Genomic DNA, 15,895 nt, shown 5'->3' with positions numbered 1-15,895 from the left:
ACAAATCTTTGGTGCAATATGCAGTAGCAATGTGGAAATACACTGTTTTAAGAATAAATTTCTAGTTCTGCGCTATTGCTCTGTTGCAAGTTCACTTACTGTTTCAGATTGGTAATTAATACTGTAGTGTGAGTAGATCAATAGAATTCTAATGGTAGCATCAGGATATTTTTAATCACAGGCACAAAATACTAGCTATAAAAAATGCACCATATTTAAAATAAACAAGCAAACGGACAAACAACCCCCTCATGCTCTTTGTTATTTCTCCTTTAGTCCCTAGTGATAACGCTTGAGTGGTTTTTTTTTTCAGCCACTCTAAAACACTTACTTTTCCCCCTTGTGTCTTGAAATGGGTGAATGAACCCAACAACTCTGAAGTTAAGGCTCCCCAAAAGCTTTACCATATGGTCAATTAAAAGGATCTGTTTATTGTGCATGAACTTGATCAGATTTTATAAATACATGCCATTTTAAAAACGTGATATAATGTGCATATTCTTACTCCAGACCTGCATTGAAGCTAACACGTAGCTTCAATAGAAGTATTAATTACAGCAGCTTTGAGTTTTACAGGTTGTTTACAACTGTAAAGGCTAAAGTAGTATAAAGGGCAAAAAAAGTTACGGATCACTTAGTATTTTCCCTCCTGTCACAAGAAACAGACACCTTGGAGTCGCATTGCCAAAGTTAAGAGCAATTATTCTGAAAGGATATGATACATTGTGATAGACTCTTCTGGTCGATTAAACATGTAAAATATTTATTCCAAATATTCAGTTCCAAAATTGCAAATTGTTAACAACAGATTTTTTACTGCTGATAGACACATATATTGACATAAAATCTAAGGTAGATAAAATCTTCTGAAGCAGTGTTATAACTTTCTTGCAGCATCAATCTGCTTCTTGAAAAACTGCAGGCACAGGTGACAACTCTGCTTGAATCTTCTAATGAAGTGAGATAAATAAATGGCAAAAGATAGGTTACAGTTTGGATTATTAGCAGTGTTGTCATTTAAAGTGACTTTTCTAGCCTAGGTGAAAAAAAAAAATCATTGAAAGCTCGCACTTGTTTCTGGCTTCATTGCCCTCCCCCATTCTTACTGTTTCTGGGGGAGAAATCCAGGATTTTTTTAATTAGAAGCAAAGTATGCAATCAGTGACTCAAATCTAATAATTACTCAAGTATCTCAGTATCCATTTCTCTTATAAAACTTGGCTCTTGCAACCACATCATTGGCATAGTCATGGTGTGTTGTGCCAGTATCCACTCCGTCGTAGGTCTGGACTTTGTTAGGTCCCGCGTTATAGGCTGAGATCCCACCTGAAATGAGGGTGAAAGAAACACATAAACAGAGATGATACTTTGTCAGTAAATAAGAAAACAAACAAAAATCACAACTTAAATGCATTGCTTTAGTTTGTAGCTCTCTTTTCACCAGTATCTTTGGCCATAGTATTACCATTTCCAGCTATTTTTGTCGCCGAGGTGCTCCTTTTGTGTTTTAACTTTGTGAAGAAATCATAACTTCCTCCTTTATATCCAGACTTGGTGATCATTGTCCCCTTGCTGTATTTTACTAATGTTAGCATCTTCAGTTGTATGACTGTTTCCTTTTGTGCATATTCTTTCATGCCTGCCTTCACTGATAACCTCAGACATATTTGTATCGTAGTTGGAACACGGGGACCCAGCCATCACGACTGCTTCAGCTGTAATCAGTGCTCAAGGATATAGCCATGTTTCTTCCAGAGAGGACCATATGTTTTCAGAATTAATGTGTTCCTTCTCCAGAGTTCCCAGGATAATAGCTTTTTGTAGGTGGATATAGAAACAGAAAACAAATTAAATGGAGAGAGGAGGGGAAAATACCATCCTTCCTCCTTGCAACTGAAAAATGTCATGCTGTTTGCCAAGTTTTCCAAAAGCCTGCTAGAAAGCTAACCAAATCTTATGCCTCTATTCCTTTTAGTGAGTATTGAATATTATTCCACACCTCAATAAAATGAACTTCATTTTCTGAAGTGCTTGGTTTTACAGCATTATTGTGCTTGACTTTTGTACACGTGAAGTGTTTTACAGCTGACAAAATTCTACCTTTGAGCTGCTGTTCCTTTGTCCAAGTTGGGAATTTCTTCTGGATTGCCTTTATCATATCACATAAAATCTGCGTGCCTTGTACTAAGTGCTCTTCACTGTCCCATGACCTCACAATCTTATGGTGCCGTTTGTCAACCTGAAAGCGAAACAGCAATATCAGCACACCAGAAACCCCAGTATTTATCCAGAGCTCTTCATTGCTTACAGGCTGCTCATATTCATTTTGATCTTTAATCTCGTGATTTACCTCTTTTGTAATTGTATAGAGAAGAAGCAAGCTCAGCTCAAGGTGCAGATGAATTCAGCAGGCACATGAATAGCTGATTATCAGGGCACTGAAGGGAAATGCCTGCCCCACCTCCTTGTCTATAAGAGCCTTAAAACAACTCAGCTGCTGCTGTAAAGGTGACAGGGTGCAGAAGGCAGGCTTACTGCTGCTTAAGCTTTTCCAGCTGCAAGGTTTCTCTCCTCCCCCGCTGCATCAAGGGTGGGAAAACCCGTGTTTCCTCTACGGACCTCCCCTAGATCTCTGCCCCAGTTCTCCTCCTTTCTCCTTCTTTCTCTTTCTTCTCCTTCCTCCATCTCTTAACCATGGGGTAGTAAAGGGCAAGCCTGAGGGGGCTGGAGCTGTTAGAAAAGCGGATCCCAATGCGTGCAGGAAATGTTCAGGCATTGTACGGATAAGCATACAACTTGGCAAACAAGCGAGGCGTGAATGTAGGCATGAATAATGAAGCAAGATTCCCCACTAGCCAGGCCCCTGTGGTACACGTAGGGCAGTTAACCTGACTGTATGTAGCTGCTGCCTACAGGCCTCTATGCTTAGTTAAAAAAATGCTTTTAAAAACATGATCTATTATCTAAAGTATGAATAGGAACGATTAATCTCTTCATTCCTAACAGATTGTTGGGAAGCAAGCAGCGGTTTCGCAGAGCGAAAGCTCATGCCCTGACACTCACCAGGGTCCTTCCCCGGTACTGGGAGTTGGCAGCCAGGTCAGTGTCAGGTTTATTTTGGCCAAAGACTTGGCAGAAAAGTTTTAGGGGGTTTTAGCCTTTCAGCAGGTCCCCTGCTGCTCTTCTGACTTTCTGCTTCAGAAGAAGGATGAGGTTTGTGTTTTTAAGAAGGTTGACAGTACCTGCATTAAGCCAAATGCGTTTCCATAGTCACCCCAGCCATACTCCAGCACTGTCCCAGCATGCGACTCTCGAGAGATAATCCCAGCAATCACGGCTGGATCAACACACTTGCTGTTGCCAACTTTTGTAATCTTGGCTTTGTATTTCGCCATGTTCTTCAAATCTTTTTCTGCTATCTTCTCTGAGGCAGGAACTCCTACAACACAACGTGCATGACTTTTCCTTTTGTTTTTAAAATCAGAAACAAGTTGTTCTATCACTCATTGTGACTGAGCTGACATTTTGAATCCTTAATCTGTTTTGGGAGAAGCAATGATAGAATTGACCAATTTTGCTGAAGGGTAAGTACCCTAGAAATCAATACACAGATGATATAAAATACTTTTTTTTCAAATACAGAGGGCAGTTAGTTCTCTAGTGTGCAGACCAAAAGGCGGGTCGTGTTCTTATAAATCTAAGACTTTGGGTGGATTAGTCCCAGATTTAGTTTCTTTCAATTTAGGACTATAATGGGGAAATGTTCAGAAACTTAGGTCATGAGGGAAACTCTCTTAAGAGAGGGGGAAAAGCAGGCTCGATGGCAGGGGTTGCGAGGAATCCAGGAGAATATTCCTTAGAACATCTCAAAAGAAACTCCATTCCCAACATAAATACCCAAGTAGGATCTTTGTTGGTTGTGGAACAATCTGCTTGCTTGGCAATGAGTGACAGCCAGAGAGTGGGGATCTGTAACAGGGATGAGCTTGTGCGTGGATGTAAGGGGAGATGCACAGCTGAGTTAGTGCCTACCTGCATAGCTCAGACCTTCTGGTCTCGCGGTTGCTTCTGAAGCTCCAGTTGTGTCAACATTCAGTATATTCCCGTAAAGTTCCAAACAGCCTAAAGAGCAGTATTTACAACGAAATGTCAAGCCAGCGCAGTGTGTGACACATACTGTTAAAATGTTTTCGCGTCCATGACTGAAACCCATGGCATCATTTCGATGCTAGTGCAGGCATTTGCGCTAGCAGATGCGGTCATGGTATTGTACGCTCTGGAAAGGATTACCTCTAGATCATGCTAGCATAAAGTCACAGTGTAGCTTTGTGGGGTGAACTGGTGCTTTGTGCACACTTCATCTCCCCTAATTTTAGCTTACCTAAAACTTTGCTATCTAGTCAAAGCTTGTGACCTGGGCTGCCCGCATAGCCAATGGAGAAAGGCACCTCCAAAAGGCAGTTTTTCTATTAAAAAAATAAATCTATGAGAGTCAAAAGAAATCCTACATTACTTGCTGGCTCCAGCTTGCTTTTCCATAGCTACTGTCAACAGGAAAAATCAAAGAGAAACATCCTTCGATTACATCCATTACAATTTATCAGACTTGCAATTTTGCCTGTGTTTTTCTGTTGCCTAAACACGCCGTTGCAGAAGGGAAGACACGCAAACAGCAGCTGAGAGGAGCAATGCTAACCCGAGCCCAGCCGTTAATGGAAAACAGATTTTAGTACAGTGAATTATTTACTAGAATATTAGACAAACATCACAAACCTGACATGTTTGCTGCAGGATGTCTCCCCACCTTCTCGCCGCACTTCCTAGAGACAAACGGGCTTTTTATCTGCTGGCGGCCCTTTGGAGCAGCTGACTCAGTGCACTTCTCGCATGCCACCGGTATTACGGGAAATGGGAACGCCTAACAACTTTTTGAGCGTCCACCCAAACACAACAGGGTTTCTGCTCAACAGCAAGAGCACAAATATGATTTTAAAAATGAAATACCTTTTAATTTAATTTAAAACCCTGTTACTAACAGTCTGGAACTAGGAGGAGCCTTGTCTAAAAACAACTGGTCCCCTTCAGTTGTTGGGAGCAATAACGTGCTGACAATGGGGAAACAGGACCCTGCGCTTTCGTGTTGTAATAAAGTTTTTGCAGGCAAAGACCCAGCAACAATAACACGACGCAGGGCAGCAACCACTGAGAATTTGGATATGCAGAGGACATGCCAGGTCCCTGTTGCTCTCCCCTCTTGTACAGTGACAACAAAGGTGAAGGCACAGACCCAAATTAGCAGGCAGCGTGGATCAAAGCCACTGTAGCTGCTCAGCAGTAAGGAAAAAAGACACTGGATGGCAGACCCAGTCACACACGCGTCTCTCCCACTTTAAATTTTGTGAGGGTGAAATCCTGTCTTGCTCTTTCATCGCCTCTTGCCCATTTTAAGCTGGGGAATTCATCCTGTGTCATGGTGTTGAAATGCTGTTGAAAGATTCAGTTCTCTAAAATTTCTCCTGTATGTTGGCATTTCACATCGAGAACTGGCTGCAAAAAGTCACAGCAGCCCATGCACAGAGCTCTTCATGTGCACGATTATGAGTGAGTTCAAAAATTGAAACACAGGGGAGTACCTCTGACTGGAAGGAAAATAAAACAGATATGGCTCATACAGGAGTGACATAAAAACATATTGAAAATTCAAAACACCACTGAACATGATTCATGAACCAGCAATCTCCAAATGGCCCGTGCTTTATTATTGCTGGCCGAGAATCGTAAAGGACGTACTAGTTTGCTTCTGCATCACAGTAGTTAAGGCATACAGGTGGATCTCCTGTGTTTTCTGGAGCCCTATCCAGAAATTATTATTTAATCACATACACATGCATGGAGTCTCACATGTTCTGGGGATGTGTTTTCCTCAACAAATCTGTATTCAGCCTACTGAGAGAGAATGGCATGTCCACGCGATGGTTCATAACAACAGCCTTGTCTGTCATCTGTGCGATGTCAAGCAGGCTCCAGCTTGCAGGCTCCAGCGAGAGCTCAGGAGCTGCTGCAGGCTCAGGTCTCCGGGGATGGAGAACCAGGTAAGGTTTTTGCCAGTGCTCTTTGCAGCATCCCTTGCTTGTCCCATCGCTCGCTTGTCACTGAGGAGGCGGTATGTAAGCCGCACTGCATTACGATCTCTCCTGCTGTGTCAGGGGTACAGGTGGAGGTTTTGGGCAGCCTCAAAAGTGCCCCAAATTGTGGTTTATGTCCTGGATTCCCCTTGTACTTGCTGGTAGTTGAGGCATTCAGCAACCTCCAATTCAGATCTAGATTATCCTAGTTTTTCTTCGCCTTTCAGAAATGCTACAAAAAGCCTGTCAGAGTGTGGTTCTGCCATGAAACTTGGTCTCTTGTGTTGATCTCACCATGGAGTTCCATGAACCAGTGCCATGGGCTTTGGGTCGCCCACTGCAGTGCTGGGGGGCAGTGCTTCTTCCCTCCCCAGAGACTGCTGCTGAATTCTGTCAATTTTCTTTGTGCAACTGCACTGAAGGCAGGAGCGTAATCTGAAGGTAATAGGGATATATGAGACTGAAGGAATAATTTAACTTGCTGATCATCTGTCAGGATGATCCTTTCTTGCCTGATAGAAAGAGTAGAATCATGGAATCTTTTTGTTTGGAAGGGACCTTTAAGGTCATCAAGTCCAACTATTAATGTAACACTACCAAGTCCACCACTAAACCACGTCCCGAAGCACCACATCTACATGTCTTTTAAATACCTCCAGGGATGGTGACTCCACCACTTCCCTGGAGAACCTGTTCCAATGTTTGATAACCCTTTTGGTGAAAAAATTTTTCCTACTATCCAATCTAAACTTGCCCTGGCGCAACCTGAGGCCATTTACTCTCATCCTATTGCTTGTTACTGGGGAGAAGAGACCGAACCCCACCTCGCTACAACCTCCTTTCAGGTAGTTGTAGAGAGCAATAAGGTCTCCCCTCAGCCTCCTTTTCTCCAGGCTAAACAACCCCAGCAGAGCGTACGCCCATCCAAGCCATGAGCAGCCAGTTTCTCCAGAAGAACGCTGTGGGAAACATTGTCAAAGGCTTTACTAAAGCCTAGGTAGACAACATGCACAGCCTTTCCCTCATCCACTTAGCGGGTCACCTTGTCATAGAAGGAAATCAGGTTAGTCAAGCATGACCTGCCTTCCATAAACCCATGCTGACTGGGCCTGATTGCCTGGTTGTCCTGTACGTGCTGCACTCAAGATGATCTGCTCCGTAGCCTTCCCCAACACCAAGGTCAGACTGACAGGTCTGTAATTCCCCAGATTCTCCTTCCAGCCCTTCTCGTAGATGGGTGTGACATTTGCTAACTTGCAGTCAACTGGGACTTCCCTGGTTAGCCAAGACTGCCGATAAATGATGGAAGGTGGCTTGGTGAGCACTTCCTCCAGCTTCCTCAGTACGCTTGGGTGGATCCCATCTGGTCCCATAGACTTGTTTGTGTCTAGGTGATGTAGTAGCTTGCTAACCATTTCCTTGTGGATGATGAGGGCTTCCCACCCCTGTCTTCCAGCTCAGGGGGCCGGGTACCCAGAGAACAACTGGTCTTACTATTAAAGACTGAGGCAAAGAAAGTATTGAGTGCCTCAGCCTTTTCCTCATCCTTGGTCACTATGTTTTCCCCCGCATCCAATAAAAGATGGAGATTGATTCTCCTTAGTCCTCATTTTGTTACTAATGTATTTATATAAACATTTTTATTGTCTTTTATGGCAGTAGCCAGATTAAGTTCTAGTTGGTCTTTGGCCCTTTTAATTTAGATAAATTCTCAAGTGTTTTGGAAGTCTTGCTCATGATCTCACCTAAGTACAGCAAAGGCTGTTCTGGTTATAAGATAAATACTAAAGAGCCATACTTAGATGCTTTGTATTCATTGCTGATTAAAAATGAAAGCCTAAAATGTAAAATTTCCTGTATTTTTGCATTTATGTATGTATACCTGCTTTACTCTGTCCACATGGACACGGCAAACCTGTTTACTTCTTTCCTTTTCCTGGCTGTCTGTTGCGTAGTTCTAGAAACACATACCTGTCCTTAGCATGTTTTTTCTTGTCTAAGCCATCCCAGTTCTGCAGTCTCTTCAGGTAACATTTTCTTCACTTTTGATCATGGTTGTTGCTACAGTTTGGAGCAAGTTTTGGTCTCCATCTTTGCTGGCTGCCCAAACTGAACACAGTCCTTAGCTGAGGTTTTTTGGTGCTTATTAGCATGAAGACTTCACGTGTCTTGTGGAGGGTACACTATGTTGTGCATCCTAGTATGGTGGTTGCCTTTGCACCACGGCAGGACACTTCTGCCCTCCCCACTCCCGTCTCCCACCCCGCTGCCTTGCTCTGGCCCTGGGCTAGGGACTCTAGCAGTGTTGGTCCCTGGGTCGGAGGGCAGGAGATGGTGGATGTTGGAGACTAAATCCCCTCTGTAGCTGTGGGAGGCAAATCCTGCCATACGGAGCACAGCCCACCTTGGTGGCATGGATGGAGAGAAGGCTGCCACCCATCCACATACCTGCAGTGAACATCTGCTGTGAGGTTTGCAGCCACCTCTATGTGTTCCTAAGGAGGACCTTGTGAAGATACATATTAAGCCAATTAGATCTTTGCTAAGGCAAATTACAAAGCTTTGGAGGTTTTTTTTCTGAATAAAAAACAAAAAGGCAGAACCTTTCTTACTTGTATTTATTATATGACTACTGGAAAACTCTGCTACATCAACTGCCAGGAGGTAGGAAATACCAAAGTGCTCACGTTTAACTGTATTGAAATGCACAACGGCCCTTACCTCATCTGACACTGGCTGTATGGGCTTGGTGGGAGTTAATATGGACGTTGCCAGTGCTAAGAGCTTGGCTTCAGATGTACTACTAAGCAATTTGGTACAAGGTAAGACAAAAGAAAGTAGCTTTAAAACGTGTGTGTGGAACACAAGTAATTTCATAGCAGCTCTAGCTGAAGTGTCAGCAGGGTGCGTTCCAGCTAATGGAGCCTGTGAGTTGCTGACCCCTGGGGCAGGGACGTTGCTCTGTGCTGGTCCTGGGAACTAGCGGCATGAGGTGTTTGCAGAAGCAAATGATCAGAATCAATCTGCAGGACTAACGGGGTCGATCTAAGAGTTGAATGGTGATCAGCATTTGTTACCTCTGGGTGGTTTGTGTAGCCAGCATTTAAAAAAAATCAAGTGAATCACCTGGGTTTCCAAGCATATGCTGTCAGACAGCCACTTCTCCAGGGTGGCATCGAGGCAGACACCTCCCAGCCTACCTTCCCAGCACCATGTGGGCTGTGGTGATTGCAAGCTAGATCTTTCCAGGTTGAGGTAACCTGCTAGGACAAGTCTTTAGTTACAAGACAGGTTCAAGAACAAGCCAGGAAGGAAGAGTCAGCAAGGCCAAACCAGGATCAGTAGGTTACAAAGCCAGGCGCAGGCTGACTTCCAGGGCAGCTCAGGTGAGGACCCAGGGCAAGGTTGTGAGCTTAAATGCAGCTCCTGAGCCAGCAGGCAGAAGGTGCATGGGAGGTGGAGAAGAGATGAGGCTCCTTATAATGCAGTATCAGAGCTGACCTTCAATGCAGGCAGCCAGACCCTTGGGAGGGAGGGGGGAGAGGCTGCAGAGCCTGTCAGTGCAGTCAGAGCCCAGACAGCATGGTCACCCCAAAGCTGACTCTTCTCCAGGCTGAGAGGACCCAGCTCGACCCAGCTCCCTCAGCCTCTCCTCGTGTGTCCTGTGCCCAGGACACCAAGCCTGGTGGTATCCTGGGCACAGGACACCACCCTTGACCAACTTGGTGGCCTCTGCTGGACTCTCTCCAGTGTGTCAGTGTCCCTCTTGTATCAGGGAGCCCCGAACTGAATACAGTTCTCCAGGTGTGGTCTCACAAGCACAAGGGAGAGGGAATTTATCTCTCTCCTCCCTGCTGGCTAGAGTTTTGCTAATGCAGCTCAGGGTACTTTTAGTCCACATCTCCATGAGGGCCCGTGAGGGCCCATGGTGTCCACCCGGACTCCCAGATCCCCTTTTTGCACATCTTACTTTCTAGACAGTTGCCTCCCAGTCTGTACTGGGGCATGGGGTTATTCTGTCCCAGGTGTAGTGCTTTGCTTTTGTCTTAATTGTTCATCATGGCGTTACCATCAGCCCGTTTCTTCAGCCTCTCCAGGACCAGCCAGTTGGTATCGCCTGTGAACTTTCTGGGAGCACTCTATCCCTAGTACCGAATTGCTGCTGACGACACGAAGCAGTACTGGCTGCAGGATCAGGATCCATCCCTGGGGGATGCCACTAGCAACTGGCCACCCACTGGACCCTGTGACACTGACCACCACGCTTTGTTTTGAGCCAGTTTTCTACCTGCCTATCCAGTACGTGTCTCACCAGTCTGGCTATAAGGATGCTATGGCAGGCTGGGGCAAAGACCTTGCTAGGTGAAGGCATACCATATCCGCCTCTCTCCCCTTTTCTATAAAGCCAGTCATCTCATCACAGGATGCAAACGGGTTGGCTGGGCACTATTTCCCCTGTTTAAATCCATGCTGGATGTTTTCAGCGTGGTCTCTAATTGCTCCTGGGAGGATGTGTATCATAACTCTGTGCACTGTTAAGGGCTTTGGATTGCATTTTTCTACCCACTTAACATGCTTGCAGCCAGTGTTTTTTCTAATTATTTTGATATACAGTTACTCCCAGTCCCAGAAGTTGTGCTCATCATGGAAGAATAAAGGAGGTCCTCTCGGCACACAAGCAGATGCTGGTGGGACAAGCATGGCTTGCACTGCTTGCTGCCAGACCAAACCCAACTCTCCCTTTGGCTCTGGAGAATGAGCGTCATTCAGTTCTGCAGGCATCTATCCCTCTCCTTTCCTTGCCTTTTCGCCCTCCCATCCCCACAATAGTTCAATTCCAGGTGTAGAAGGAATAGGAGCACCAAAATATGCCAAACTCAAAGACTGCTATTTTCCTGAGCGTTGCTCTTCTACAAGCAGCAGAGAGGCAAAACATTTTTATGAAGCGCAACTTGTGTTTCGTCATGTTCCCTTCTCAGTTTCTCCATCTGCCTAAAATTAACATTGTACATATCCAACCTTTGCTAACACACATGACAATACGAGTACATTGGAGTCCTGCTTCATTTGCTAATAACATTTTTATTCAATTTCTCTTTGCTTATTTCTATATGACTGAAAGCATCCATCTCTATTCTATGCATTTATATGAAAAATTAGCATTCAGAAAAAAATGACTACTCCACAGCATAATGTAAATATCAAGCAGCTTTGAAAAAATAAATCATGATGCTAATACCCAAGGAAGTATTTTGCCTTTTCATTTCTTAAGAGAATGACAGATTTTGGCAGAAATGTGTTTTAAGATCTGGAAGGCAGCAAATTATCAATAGCAAAACAAGATAGTCCTTGTAACTCAGAGATAACTTGTAACACAGATAACAGAAAAAAATATTAAGAATTTGGCAATATTCCCTTTCTAAAATCCAAACCATATTGCTTGTAAAGAAACTGCATGACCTCTATCTTACTGAATATTGTTTTAAAAATTCGGGGCTTTACTCTGCAAATTCTTATTCATGTAAATCATTCCTGTACATTTGCATCTGGGTGGGTTTGCAGGGTACAGTGGCGCTGTGTCTTGGCTCCCTGAGGGAAGTCATGCAGGTGATGGTAAGGAAGTTACTCAGTAGAGATTCCTGAGTCTAGTATCCATGTTTCTTGTAATACTGGGCTCGTGCAACCACGTCGTTGGAGTAGTCATCGTGGGTGGTGCCGATGTCCATTCTGTCATAGCTTTGGACGTTCCTGGGACCAGCGTTGTAGGCAGAAATCCCACCTGAAATAAAACACCAAAAGAAGTCATACAGACATAAAAAAAAAAAAAGGTGGGTGTGTGTGGGGAAATTCCAGCCTTATGTGTTCTGCTTTTACTGGTTTCGAAAGCTTTTTTGACCGCTTTGTCTTTTCCTTGGGCCAGTTATATTATACGCCGATGAGCCACAGCACAAAGTGGATCAAATCACAGTGGATCAAGCCCACTGGGGCTTTGAGCAGCCTGGTCTAGTGGGAGGTGTCCCTGCCCATGGCAGGGGGGTCGAACTGGATGATCTTTAAGGTCCTTTCCAACCCAAACCATTCTATGACTCTATAGGGATTTTGGAAGGGGAGTAGGCAGCATTACTGGAGCTTCTCTGACTGAAGTGGGGGTCTGCAAGCAGCTTACAGTTATTCCTGAATCCACCAAAACATTGGAAAGATACCTCAGGTTTTGTGTTCACAGGTATTTGCAGCTTGATGAACTTGTACCATTTATCTGGCCCAGCACACGCCCTCCATTTACACTGAGCTTGTTCAGAATTAAGTAGAACAGAATGGGATAACATCATATTGTACACCTTGACTAGGTATAGAGCAAACACCTCGACTCCTTTGTGAACAGAGATAGGGAGTGAACTGCTGGCCCCATTCAAGTAAACCACGGAGCTGTTTGTTAACTTGTATGGCTGTAGGAGATTCCTCATGGTCACATAAGGAAAGCTCAACTCTTATACAGACTAGATTTCAGGTGTATAAATATTTGCCACATGGTGGTGGAAATTCAGCGAGGCTGCTATACCGAGGAAAGGCAGAAACGACACAGAATTGACAAAGCTTGTCTTTTGCTGGTGAAATAAAAGAGGGATGAAAAGCTAAGTGACAGCCTGTTAGAAATGTGTTTTTTGAGGAACAAGGGAACTAATTCAGTATGTTCTCGTGCTAAAGTTTTTCTTCTCTCCTGGACAAAGCCTGTGGCCTACACCTTACCTTTCAGCTGTTGGTCCTTTGTCCAGGATGGGAACTTCTTCTGTATTGTCTTTATCATCGAGATAAGTATGTTTGTGCCCTGCATAAGATGAGCTTCGCTGTTCCATGTTCCCACAGGTTTATGTGATCTTTTGTCAACCTAGAAATACCAAAACAACAGAAAGAAGTCATTTCCCTGCTGTAATGGATGATATGTGTAGGGGGCTTACTTTTATTTATATGCTATTTGTTTATCAGGTTTTAGTGGAGTGTCAGCAAATACCTGCATTAAACCAAATCCATTTCCATTGTCACCCCAGCCATCCTTCAGTATTTTGCCAGCGTGAGATTCCCGGGAGATGATGCCAGCGATCAGGGCTGGTTCAACACACAATTTTTCACCAACTTTCTTAATGAGTGGTTTATATCGATCCATAGCTTTTAGGTCCACTTCAGCAATCTTTTGTGAAGCCTTAACTCCTGTAGTTAAAATCAAAAGTAAGGATATTTACTTAATAGCTTTTAAACTCAGAATTGTCTCTCACCTCTCTCCTTTTAATACACACAGAATTACATCAGAATTTTGTTTGCCTGGCCTCTGGGGGGAGGTAGATGATCGCCATAGGGATATTATCCAGGCTCAGCAGCTAGCGTGTGTTCAGCACTTTGGAAATGTGAAAGATTTGGGATTACTATGCCGTGGAGAAACGTAGCCGTCTGGCAGAAGAGGGATACTCACCGCAGTAGGTTAAACGCTCCGGCTTTGCAGTTTTGCATGAAGCCCCAGGGGTTTTAATTCTGTTTACACTGCCGTAGCAATCCGTGCGGCCCTGGGAGGCACCTGCAGAGGCGACACGGGAAGGCTCAAGCTGTAAAAACCTTTTTGTGACTGCAAGGAAAACCCAAGGGGAGGCTGCACCCTGGAGAGGACAGGCTGTGAGGCTGCCTCTGTCACTCCTTGTGATGGAGAAGAGGCGAGTTCCTGCCCTGCGCCCTGCACCCGGAGCCCACCCGTCCCTCAGAGGCCAACCCTCCTTCTGCAAGACACGCAAGGGGGACCCAAGTGCTCTCTCTTCCAATAGGATCTGGTGGCAGCCACGATTTTGCGGGGGGGGGTGGCGGGGCGAGAAGGTGCATCAAGGTCTCCTGCTTCCCAGCTGCTTGGAGCAAGGCAGCGAGGGATGCCGGACTTACCCAGGAGGGCAGCGAGGCCCAGCAGCACGAACATCGGATACATTGGGGTGGTTCTTCCTGAGCACACAGAACAGCCTGGAAAATCAATCAGTCAGCATTGGCATGCATGAAGACGTGAGCATGTCTCACTGCTCGCCGAATAAGCACAAAGAAACTCTTTCTGAGCTGACGGTGTATTTCTCTCGGCTGGGTAGGCAAAGCGATACATAAACGGAGTCGCCTCATTTTTTATAAGAGATCCCGGTGGCAGCTCTCCTGCTCCGGCACAAACCAGGCTGTGGCCATTCACAAGAGACTTGTAACGTCTCATTTCTGCTAGTTTTTCAAACCCACGTCTTCTATGACATCTTGATAACTTCCTCCAAATCTCAAACCCCAATATTTAATTCAGAAAAAATAAAATTAGTAATGTTCAGTGCCCTGTGCTGCTGCCCTCCCACCATGAACACCCTTAGTCCCTGCCCATATTCCGTATACAGACCACCTTCACCACACCTGGACAGCTTTCCTGAATCTCCTGAGGCTTTCTTTATACTCAGAAATTGGCACTTTCAAGATGCAAGCTGTCTAAATCATTGTAGCTATCTACTTTAGGGCGAGTTGTGCTCTGGGAGCACCCATTTTCCCTCACTGGCTGTGAGGGGTGCCTAGGGAGGTAGGCTTACGTATGGGATGAGAGCCATCTAAATTTAAGCGACCTAAATCCAGAACTACAAGACAAATCTTGGTCTCCTTATTCAAGCAGAAATCTCACGCAGCAAAAAGCTGCGGCCCCTGGGCCGCCAAGGAGATGGTATTGCTGAAGGGAATGAGGAGAGCTCCCACCCGGAGTGGTGGTATCTTACCTACTTGTCAGCAGCTCAGCTTCTAGCACAGAACTGAGGTCCGGGGAAGCTTAATATATAGGGAAGCTACCTTCCGTTCGGTGGTAATCTGACACTGAGATGAAATGTATTGGGCTGTGGTTCTGCAAGACTTAACAGTACTGTTTTTTTCTCATGTAAACAGAACTTGTTGCACTATAGACATTGGCGTGGTGGCAAGTATGTTCTCGGGAGTGGCATTTCCCAGATTTCCAAAGGGGAAAAGAAAGCACCCTATTTTTATCTGGGTGTCTCTCCACCTACAATTGATATTTCACACCCTATTCCTGGAGGGAGCCGTTGTGAGGGCTAAGTAAAGACCCAGCATCCAGCTGTTGTGGAGGTGTTTGCCTCCGTCCTGTCCTGGCATCTGGGGCTATGTCCCTACTGCTCAAGAAAAAAGGGGAGGGACTGACCCTCAGATATGTGGCAGGGAGGGTCTTGCAGCCCTACCACCTGGGCTAGCACTCTTCTGAGTGTCCACGATGGTGGCCCATCTCCCCCTGCCTTGGGGGATGTGCCCATGATAGCGTGCTCTACCAACATTGCTTGTCAGCAGAAAAAAATAATGATGCCATGTTGGTTCAGCTTTTTTTTTTTTTTCATTTCATAATAGCTTTTAACGAGCCAAACACATCTCTGAAATGATTCACACAACCCTTTGTCTCAACATTTCTCTGCTGTGAAGGGGAGAGGTTTCTGGCATACGCCTGCTTGTGAGTAGAGGGACTGTAATGAGCCAGGTGTTTCCAATCACCGAAACTGCGTTTGCCACCTGGGGACAGACACCGCTAGGGACACTGGTGTCATGTTAGCAAGGGGTTATTTACCTGCAGTTGCCCAAGTCTGAGGGTCTTGGACCCCTTGCCTCTGTCCCAAGCTCCTTGCCTGCCCTCAAGAGGCCTCTCCCTCCCTTTGCTCATGTTTCTGCACAGTCACAACCCTTTCCCCGCCACCTCACATGCCAGAAATACCACAGTGGGGGAA

General features: G+C 45.2%; 2 protein-coding genes across 2 annotated transcripts; both read right to left on the bottom strand.

Annotated features, from left to right (window-relative positions):
* Nucleotides 1–822: 822 nt before the first annotated feature.
* Nucleotides 823–7,540, bottom strand: LOC128905138 (lysozyme g-like). The gene is made up of 6 exons (XM_054190721.1): nucleotides 7,316–7,540; nucleotides 4,774–4,918; nucleotides 4,033–4,122; nucleotides 3,243–3,439; nucleotides 2,101–2,239; nucleotides 823–1,326 (listed from the first exon to the last, which is right to left on the bottom strand). The coding sequence occupies exons 1-6, from the start codon at nucleotides 7,538–7,540 to the stop codon at nucleotides 1,193–1,195; spliced, it is 930 nt and encodes a 309-aa protein (XP_054046696.1). The 3' UTR covers nucleotides 823–1,192.
* Nucleotides 7,541–11,313: 3,773 nt separating this feature from the next.
* LOC128917341 (lysozyme g-like) lies at nucleotides 11,314–14,970 on the bottom strand. Its single transcript, XM_054220164.1, has 6 exons — nucleotides 14,891–14,970; nucleotides 14,046–14,120; nucleotides 13,591–13,692; nucleotides 13,135–13,331; nucleotides 12,873–13,011; nucleotides 11,314–11,904 (listed from the first exon to the last, which is right to left on the bottom strand). The coding sequence occupies exons 2-6, from the start codon at nucleotides 14,086–14,088 to the stop codon at nucleotides 11,771–11,773; spliced, it is 615 nt and encodes a 204-aa protein (XP_054076139.1). The 5' UTR covers nucleotides 14,089–14,120; nucleotides 14,891–14,970; the 3' UTR covers nucleotides 11,314–11,770.
* Nucleotides 14,971–15,895: the final 925 nt, after the last annotated feature.

The sequence above is a fragment of the Rissa tridactyla genome, chromosome 1 (genome assembly GCF_028500815.1).
Source record: "Rissa tridactyla isolate bRisTri1 chromosome 1, bRisTri1.patW.cur.20221130, whole genome shotgun sequence".
NCBI classification, from domain to species: Eukaryota; Metazoa; Chordata; class Aves; order Charadriiformes; family Laridae; genus Rissa; species Rissa tridactyla.
Note: the sequence above shows the minus strand (reverse complement) of the source record. Positions and strands in the feature narration are given on the sequence as shown.

Coding starts and splice junctions, on each gene's coding strand:
- LOC128905138 (XM_054190721.1), bottom strand. CDS start 7,540: ATGGTTAGCAAGCTACTACATCACCTAGACACAAACAAGTCTATGGGA. Junction 3,440..4,032: donor AGAAGGTCTGAGCTATGCAG/GTAGGCACTAAC, acceptor GTTGTGTTGTAG/GAGTTCCTGCCTCAGAGAAG. Junction 2,240..3,242: donor ACGCATTTGGCTTAATGCAG/GTACTGTCAACC, acceptor TTTCGCTTTCAG/GTTGACAAACGGCACCATAA.
- LOC128917341 (XM_054220164.1), bottom strand. CDS start 14,088: ATGTATCCGATGTTCGTGCTGCTGGGCCTCGCTGCCCTCCTGG. Junction 13,332..13,590: donor GGAGCGTTTAACCTACTGCG/GTGAGTATCCCT, acceptor TTTTAACTACAG/GAGTTAAGGCTTCACAAAAG. Junction 11,905..12,872: donor AAAGGACCAACAGCTGAAAG/GTAAGGTGTAGG, acceptor GTTTTATTTCAG/GTGGGATTTCTGCCTACAAC.